This window comes from Scomber scombrus, chromosome 10, assembly GCF_963691925.1.
Source record: "Scomber scombrus chromosome 10, fScoSco1.1, whole genome shotgun sequence".
Lineage (NCBI taxonomy): Eukaryota > Metazoa > Chordata > Actinopteri > Scombriformes > Scombridae > Scomber > Scomber scombrus.
Window position 1 is genome coordinate 23028810 of NC_084979.1, and position 9232 is coordinate 23038041.

Consider the following 9232-nt stretch of genomic DNA (forward strand, 5'->3'; position numbering starts at 1 on the left):
AGCACCACTGCAGTAATTCACCTTAAACGTATTGACATTTGGGTTATGCAAACTAAATCAAATGTCACACACAATAGCAACAATCCCCCAGGCTGCACTGTGGTCAATAATCGTGCAACTTGTTATATTCTAAACAGCCTGTCCAATAAGCTCAGGTGTCCACACGCAACATGCTTTTGTACATCTCGACATTTTCCGACAAAGTCTAGCCAATAATTTCCCAGAGTTATCCTTGCCAGGCATCGATTGCTCAAGCCGGAGTAAATGACACAATAAGCTCTTCTGTCTGCCTACAGATTTGTGAGGACGGAAAGACGGAGTCCGCCTTGACTACATGACATCTCTGAATTGGATTTCCGATTAGAAGGGTTTAATGTAATTACCTTGAGTACACTGTGCAGTCTGCACTAAGTAACACAGCGATACATCACCTCGAGATTCGCTGAAACACTTTCCCCTCAGATGAAGGTGGCTGGCGTGGGACTCCCAAAGGAGCAATATGATTTTTTTTTTATTGACTGAAGTTCACCTGCATGTGCTCAGCATTAAAATAATGCTGCAGAGAAGTCAGGCTTTTGACATGTGATGGTCAAAAGTTCATCTTTATCTAGAGGCACTCATATAGAAACCTATGTTCGGCTCTTCCTCAACAAGGCTGTTCTTCTCTTTTCTTGGAAGGTCATAAGATTGCATCTATAGCACAATGGCTCTCTCAGCTAAGAATACATTATGAAACTACATTATAAAAAAGGATCCAGAAAAAACCTGTTTCATCCCAGGAAAAATTCAACAATGCTGTGGCGGTAAGCATATAATTCAGATAACATCTGCAGGACAAAATGAAACTCAAAACTTATCAGATCCATTTTATTTCACCCTCTGATTTAATATTACCCTGTATCCCTCATCTGCACAAAGTTAGAGGGAACTTGGTGCAGCCCAGCTGTCTTTTCGTGATAAAGTGAGGAATCTGATGCAATTTTACATTATTAAAAACAGGACTAGGGATTCAGGCACATTACCAAAGGCTTTACTGATATCTTCTATTTTAGGAAAATATCTCCCCGCTTTGCACACCAGCGCTCCAAATCAGGCATTTTAATCTGAGGATCTCCAGGCTGACAGACTACAGATGGCATGTGGGCACAGATGACAGGTACTGTAGGCCATATTGACTGTTTTATCTCTAAATCAGTACTCATACACAATGGAGGAGGGGTGAATGAGAACATTTCACAGTGAGGAAATTCATGCTGTCTTGCAAAACCTCAACAGAGCATCTTAACCTTGTTCTCACATGGAAATACTTCTATAGATCTGAAAAACCACATCAAAACGCACCCCACAGAGAAACTTCCTCTTGTGACCACTGATACAAATGAAAACTACCAAGCTTGTAACTATGCAGCTGAACTAAGGAGATGGCTTTAAAGAAACTCTCAACACAATGCAATGGATACTGCTTGAAAATGAGAGTGTGTGCTCTGACAACTGGCTCCCTGCTCCTCCTTCACCACTCACTGTTCAGGTCTAGACTTTATGTAAGCAATTAATTATGCATCTGTACCAGTTTCTGAAGAGATCATGGGGTATCTTGTTGCAAATTTCTGAAGCTCGGTTGCATAATACACCTACTAGACCGTTTATGCACATTACAGTGTGTACATACAGCTGGCAGGGACTCAGAGCTGGGAGCTAACAAAGAAGCGTGCCACAGTCCAACGCGACTGTGTTTGTTTGGCAACGCAAAGCAGCATTACTTACAACACTGCACTATAAACTGCAACAATAAATGATCAGACAATATTTTGTCAGGAACCACTCTGCTGCCTGGCCCAGGTTTGCCTCCCATTCAGTCCTATCATTCAGCCTCCTCTTCCCCTTTTCCCAGAGCCTACCTGAGCAGACTGGAGAGCGGATGAGAGGAGGTGGCGTGGCCGCCGCTGTTGCCGCTTCCCCCGGTCCCAGACGATCCACCGCCGGTGCCAGCTGACTGTCTCTTCCCGGATAAAAGCTTCTCCACTGCGGCCAGGTTTCCCGTGCGAGCCGCCTCGAGAAGCTCCTGCTCCTTCCCCATCGCAGATCCCGGAGAAAAATCGGAGGAGGCGCGGGGGGAACAGAGAGGGAAAGAGGGGGGGTAAAGGGGAGAGGAGGAGGGGAGGGGGGGGGTTTGGTTGCAGGAGTGAAATTCCTCTACGATCCCTTCTTTTTTTCTCCCAATCTCTCTCCCAAGTTATTCCTCAGTACTGCTGCGGAAGAAAGGAAACAAACGCTCCCCCAGCCGCTGGATCCGTCCCTTCCTGATCCGCGGTGTCGCCGGAGCTAAAAAAAAAAAAGGGGGAAAAGTTTGGCTCAGCAGCAGCACGGCACCAGCACCGAGCAAACTTCCTCTGACCAGTCCCCTGTGCGCCGTCCGTCACTTCCTCAAAACTGCCCTTTTTTCTCTCTTCATCTCCAATCCGAAACCCTTCAGAAACACTCACACACAAGCACGCATACACACAGACACACACTCATACACACAACCTCTATTACCCCCGCCCAGGCGGCTGGAGACAAGGGGTGGATGGGCATAACCAAGATGGTGCCTAAACCACAGAGGCAAGTTTATTATTTGTACAGCAGCACATTTCAACAACAAGGAAATTCAAAGTGATTTACATAAACATAAAAAGGCATCAAGAAAAAATGCAAAATAAAACACACACACATATATATATATATATATATATATATATATATATATATATATATATATATATATATATATATATATATATATATATATATATATATATATATATATATATATATATATATATAAAGGACATTTGAATACAATTAAAAATAGTTATATTAGTTATAATTATTTTAGTTATATATTAGTTTAGAGAGGAGGAAATACAAATAAGCTAAAATAAAATAAGATGAGATAAAGCAGGAGAATTAAAGTTACAGTGCAGTGCGAGAAATTAATCAAAAGCTTCACATTTCATTTAATAAATGGCAGAAAAAGTCTTCAGCCTTAAAGAACAGAGGTATATCTTTAATGTTAACCTAAGTAGTGAATAGACTAAGTGTATTAATGTGTAAGATTTCGGGCGATCATTGGTAGAAATGTAAAATAATATTCACAAGTATGTTTTAATCGGTGTATAATCACCTGAATATAAGAATCATAATGTTTTTGTTGCCTTGAAATGAGCCCTTAATATCTACATACAGTAAGGTGTGTAAAATTTAGGGAGATCATTGGTAGAAATGTAACATAATATTCATGCATATGTTTTAATTAGTGTATAAACCTAAAAATAAGAATCATAATGTTTTTGTTACCTTATAATGAGCCTTTAATATCTAAGGAGTGGGTCCTCTTCCACGGAGCCCACCATGTTTCTACAGTAGCCCAGATCAGACAAACCAAATACTCTAGAGAGGGTCTCTTGGCCTACTTCTACACCTGTGGAGGGGGTGGTATGAGAGGATATGCCAGTAAATCCTGCACACTGGTCTGTTAAGTGTCTGCCTCTGCTGCCACATTTAGTGTGTCCATTTGTGAGTTTATTACAAAAAATAAATCAAGTGTTATTTACTGTTGGCAGGCACTCATCCACATCAATAGAGTTAATTATCAACATAAATCTTCATTTTATTAAAAAAGAATACAGTCACCAAATGTAGCAACTAGACTTTGAACATAACAAGGAAGTAATTATATGAAATTAGTGTCATGTTTTTCTTGATAAACTGAGTCAGTCTCCCACAGAAGGTGTGAACAGGAACAAGTCATATCAACATCTTATCAGAGTGACAGCAAACTGTAAAAACTGTGACTTAACTGGCTGTTGCAATATAGTTTATGGCTTATGAACTTAATGTTAACGTTAAAAATGCGTGTAACACTTATAAAAATATAGAAATATACTCAATAAAGGCTTTATGTAATATACATATGTGTTTATGTGTTTGATACTCTGCTGTGTGTGTTTCTACCGAGCACTGTTAATAAAGTTCGTACAAGACCGGAAGCGGAAGTTCGGGTTTTATTATGCTAGCAGCTAGCAGATGTTAGCATCCCGGCGCTAACTCTGCTCTTAAAGATAATGAGTTTCTCTGATTAAATTCACAATAAGTAAGTTAATCGTAGCGTTACTTGGTGTGTGTGATAAAAGATAATACAAGCTGCCTCTCCATCGTTAGCTTGGCTATTGTTGCTGCTGCTTTGTGGACGCCTGGCTGCAGAGAAGGTAACTAGCTGCACTTTGTCTTCAATTTTCATCCAAATGTTACTTTAAATATGAACCTGGATATTTTTTTTAAATGTGTAGATACAACTCAACCTTGTACAGATGGTGACAATAATGTGTCATGTTGTGTTATCTCCGGATTTGAGCAATTTAGTAGACAGGGTTGGGAAGGTTACTTTGGAAATATAAAAGGTTACAGATTTCTAGTTATCCTATTTAAAATGGAATGAGTTAATGTAACTATTTAATTTACTTAATTAAAGAAACTTACTTTGATTACTTTTCTAATTTACTAACGAGTGTTTTCAGCTGTTAGAGTAAGTGTACCCATTAAGCACCAAAATCTAAGTTCAGGTGTTTTTCATGGATACTGACATGATTTATAAGGGGGATCATTTCTTATGAAGCAAGATTTATCTCTCATTTGAAAATGTATTCATTAGTTAGATTTTGGAATATAAAATAAAGATATTTGATTTGAAAAAGTCAAATGTCTGGCATGGGCTTAATTTTTACTGTGACACCATTTAAGCCCATGTCATGATTTATTTACAAAATATTAGGAACAAATTCTGATTCAGAGAATTAAAAAACAGCAATATATGTATTCAGTAACATGTTTAAATATTAAAAAATGAGGGAAAAAACCCTCCTCCTGAACAAAATCGTAAAGGTCTGATTTGTAATCATCAACATTTTCAAAAATAACTATAATTTAATCACAGATTACATTTATTTTGTAATTAAATTATGTAACACCGTTATGTGTACCTAGTTACTCCCCAACACTGTTATTAAATGTTGAATCTGACACAGTAATTTATGTTTGATGTTTGCAGGATTCAAATCTATTGGACGTTGTTTAATCAAGACTGAGTCGTAATGGCAGACCCTGCTCGGATCAAAGTTGAGGACAAACCTGAGAGAGCATCTTCTAATAAAGAGGAGCACCCTAAATTAGAGGAAGCTGAAGATGTACCAGTCACACCGAAACCTGCAGACGAGCCCAAAGAGTTGACCTCTCAAGATCAGCCCAAACAGGAGATCAAATCTGTGAGTTGAATAGGAGCAGGAAGACCTGTAGTTAGTCAAAAGCTGTGATTAAAGTGTGTAAATTGTTGTATTGCAATTTAGGGCTGCAATTTGTGATTATTTTCATTATTGATTCATCTGTCGATTATTTTTTTCATTCAATAGATCAGTTTTTTGGTCTCTAAAATGTCGATCACCATTTCTCAAAGCCCAAGATGCGATCTATAATGTCTTGTTTTTCCCCAACCCAAAAATATTCAGTTTGCTTTCATAGCAAACTAAATGAATGAGAATAAAATGTACCTTTATTAAGCTGGAACCAGAGGATTTAGCATTTTGTCTTTAAAACTGAGTCAACAATGAGTCAATTATCAACATTTTTGGCGATTCATTTTCTGTTACACAATAAATCAATCAGCTAATCAAGTAATTGACCATGCCTTGCAGCTTTATTATAATTTTATTGATTTTTTTGTATCCAGCACCTATTCCTGAGGCTTTCATGGATGTTGACACAATCTGGGCATCTCATTATTTTTTGTGTATCTGAACAATTTTGTCTTATACTGTGAAGGACGCTGCAGCTGGAGAAGATGAGGAAGAAGGAACTTCAGGCCAACCTGCTTCCAAAAGACTGAAGGTGGAACCAGAGAAGAAAAAGGAGAAGCGCCAAAAGGTTGATGAGGATGAAATACAAAAGATGCAGTAAGACCAGCAATTTTACCCAAACAGGAGATTGTTCAATTTCAGAAAATCATCTTTTTAAAGATCACCATCATACACTATTTCTTGTGTGTTTTTAAAGGGTTTTGGTGTCCTCCTTCTCTGAAGAGCAGCTGAATCGATATGAAATGTATAGACGTTCTGCCTTCCCAAAGGCTGCTATTAAGAGGGTAAGCAGTTTATGAGCAATGACAAAGTGTTTTTGGATCTCAAACTACCAGTAATTTATTGGCTTCATATTTTTCTTTTTCTATTTAAAAAAAAATGTATTTCCTAGCTGATCCAGTCCATAACAGGATCATCGGTGTCCCAGAATGTGGTGATCGCCATGTCTGGTATTTCCAAGGTTTTTGCTGGAGAAATAGTTGAGGAAGGTAAGTGGCAGACTTACAAAAGTGTTCAGACCTAATAAACAGAAACATTTGATTTTCCTCCTCCTCCCTACAGTATCATGTATCAAATTAGTTTGTCTTTGTCTTTACAGCATTGGATGTTTGTGAGAAGTGGGGAGATACACCACCGCTTCAGCCCAAGCATATGAGGGAAGCAGTGAGGAGACTGAAAAGCCGAGATCAGATTCCCAACACCAAGCACAAGCACATTGTCTTTCACTGAGGCATCTGCACTTTGTACAGGAATGACAGAGTGCGATAGAGGAGTGGTGCCATCGTGTGGAAAACTTGTTCATGAAGTCACTGTAACCATATTGCAGCCAATTACGCACTCATGATTCTCTACTAAGTGACATGAGATCAAGATCAATGACTGCAGTATTGAAGTATCAACAATACAGAAATTATCAAGGACATACATGGCTGAGATAGAATCCACTCCTGTTACAGTTAAAAGTAGACCAACCACTCATTCACATGTAATTGTCCGTGTAAATGTTTGTTGCAACCTACAGTTCAAATGGTTCAATTTATACTCATGTATTATGATTGTATATACAGTATGTTTTATACTTGAGATGTTTGGTTTTTGATCATTTTTTGGCGATAATTTCTGTGATGCTGATTTGAATTTTTTTTTTTTTTTTTTTTTTTTTTTTACAGCTGTACACACAAATTCTAAAATGACACTTCAATAATGTTTGAATCCAATTACAGATTATAATATCCTTGTGAGTATTTTGATTTGACTGTTTCACATTTTTCACTCCGTCTGATGGCTTTATTGCTTTTTGTGAAAGTAAATGATGCATGGTGTGACAAGGTACAGTGATAAAGAAAACTTTTTTCCAGATTTACAGTGAAGTTGTTAAAGGCAAAACTGGATTCATCATTTAGCTCTTAATTGATTTAGCTCTGCTAAAATAAAGAAAACATTCAAATTTGGAAATATGTAGTTTTATTATTGAGGTTAAAGTCAAACAAACTATGGATCACTCTAGTATAATTGGAGTGAGACTTACACGGTTCTGAATGTTTTACATGAACATGGAAACATGCATTCTATGAAAACTTAAAGGCACAACTGAAATGTGTTCAGCAATTACTCATTTATTCTTTCACTTTTAAAATATTTTCCACATACTAGCTTTGGTTCACAGAACCAATTTTATATTAGTCTCAATGAAGTGATAAAGACAATACAAAATTAAATGTTATTCTACACAACTGACAAAATACTGTCCACAGGGTCTTCAACATTTGCGTCACTTAGGAAGATTTCACAGGGACTCCTCTGCAATCCAATGAAGTGATTAACATTAAAACAAGTGCAATTTCAAGTGAATTTACCACACAAGTGCAAGTAATCCACAAGGCATAGACTAAACAGTATCATTCCACTACATGCATCTAGAGAGAGCAACACACACCTTGAAGTGAGTCTTGCTTCACTCTCTGTCCATATTCTCCTCCCTGCATGGCACACTGGGTTAGGTGCTGCTATGGAGACCCTGGCCTGCTCTGGAGTGCAAAGGTAGTCTAGTCTGACAGGTTAGGAGCAGATGAAACTCAGAGCACCAGTTTGTCTACAGAATAGATATGCTACTTAACACTGAGGCCTGACTGTGGATGGAGATCGGACAAACTTGACAGCTACATGTTGCATCCAGCATGGGACGTTAGGTTTCGTACCGCTGTATCTTTGTCTACATAAACATCAAAAGCTGAGAAAAAGCTTACATCTATAAGTGATACTGAGGTTAAATGGCAGTATCTCTCTGCTTTATTACACTGACAGATTAAGGATGAGTTGAGTTTGCATGCAGTTGAGGGAAAAACATAGAAACCTGCTGGACAGTCATCCAAATAATAGAGTTCCACATCAAAAATGTGTAGTGTTACTGTTCGTTGTCATGTTTTTGGTTAAACCAAAGTTGTCTTTCTATTGCTTAAATATTTTACATTCCTCCACACGAATGCAAATCTATCATCCATAGCTTGCAAGGCAACCAAAGAAACAATAAATAATACTCTGAATGGGGAGAGCTCTGGCAAGTCACAGCCACCAGAGGTCTCCCGTGTACACCGAGACGATGGTGAATGGAAGTGAAAGATTAATAAAGCTCTGTAGCTCTAACAGTTCTGCAACCACAAAAATGGATAAACGTACCTCCAAAGGCAAAATGCTAAGCCGCAGATTTAACAACAGAGCATTTGTTCATAAAATATAACTGACAGAGAAAGCTTTCATGATTATTACACTGTTATACAGTCTTTTTGAGGAACAAACCCATCACTGTTTGAATCCATGCATATATCAGATCTGTGCATGGAGTAAGGATTATTTTTGTTGTGAATTTGGTAATAAGACATGGCACACTGTGCACATGCATTGTCAGTACCACAACTTTTTCAAATGTCTTTGATTGATATGGCTTCAGTACACTGTAAAGTAACACTGGCCAAAAAAATAAATAAATACAGACTTTGACAGATTTAAATAAATATCCAAAAGCAAAACAAAGTCTAAAATGAACTTAATGATGTTTGAACATGATGTATGTGTACAGAGGTAATAACACTACTCAGAGTTGTTTCCAGGCAAGCTACGAAACAAGTTTTAAGGAGATCAAGCATTATAACTCTGGCATCAGCTATAATCTCAAACCTCTTTACACAAGAGTGTTGGAGTAGAAATACTAACCCAATTACAATACTGAAGCTACAGTGCAACCTGCTCTCCAGAGAGAAGGAGAGACCGAAAGGCGTGTCGTCTTGAGTGAGTGGACATTCAACCACAGAGCACAATGTTTCACAGTACAAAAGAATCATGTTCAT

The 9232-nt window shown here is 38.0% G+C and overlaps 2 protein-coding genes across 5 annotated transcripts in view; one reads left to right on the top strand and one right to left on the bottom strand.

The window, feature by feature from the left end:
- The window catches only part of LOC133987405 (ankyrin repeat and SAM domain-containing protein 1A-like), a 63308-nt gene extending 60812 nt beyond the window's left edge, over window positions 1–2496 (bottom strand). For all 4 annotated transcript variants that reach the window (XM_062426764.1, XM_062426763.1, XM_062426765.1 and 1 more), the window contains exon 1: window positions 1899–2496. In XM_062426764.1, the coding sequence (XP_062282748.1) occupies window positions 1899–2077 (179 nt within the window). In that variant the 5' untranslated portion in view covers window positions 2078–2496. The remainder of the gene's footprint in view (window positions 1–1898) is intronic.
- Window positions 2497–4057: 1561 nt separating this feature from the next.
- Window positions 4058–7302, top strand: taf11 (TAF11 RNA polymerase II, TATA box binding protein (TBP)-associated factor). Its single transcript, XM_062427401.1, has 6 exons — window positions 4058–4247; window positions 5087–5300; window positions 5854–5984; window positions 6085–6172; window positions 6280–6376; window positions 6487–7302. Exons 2-6 carry the CDS (start codon window positions 5130–5132, stop codon window positions 6615–6617), a joined length of 618 nt encoding a protein of 205 aa, XP_062283385.1. The 5' UTR covers window positions 4058–4247; window positions 5087–5129; the 3' UTR covers window positions 6618–7302.
- The last annotated feature ends 1930 nt before the right edge of the window (window positions 7303–9232 follow it).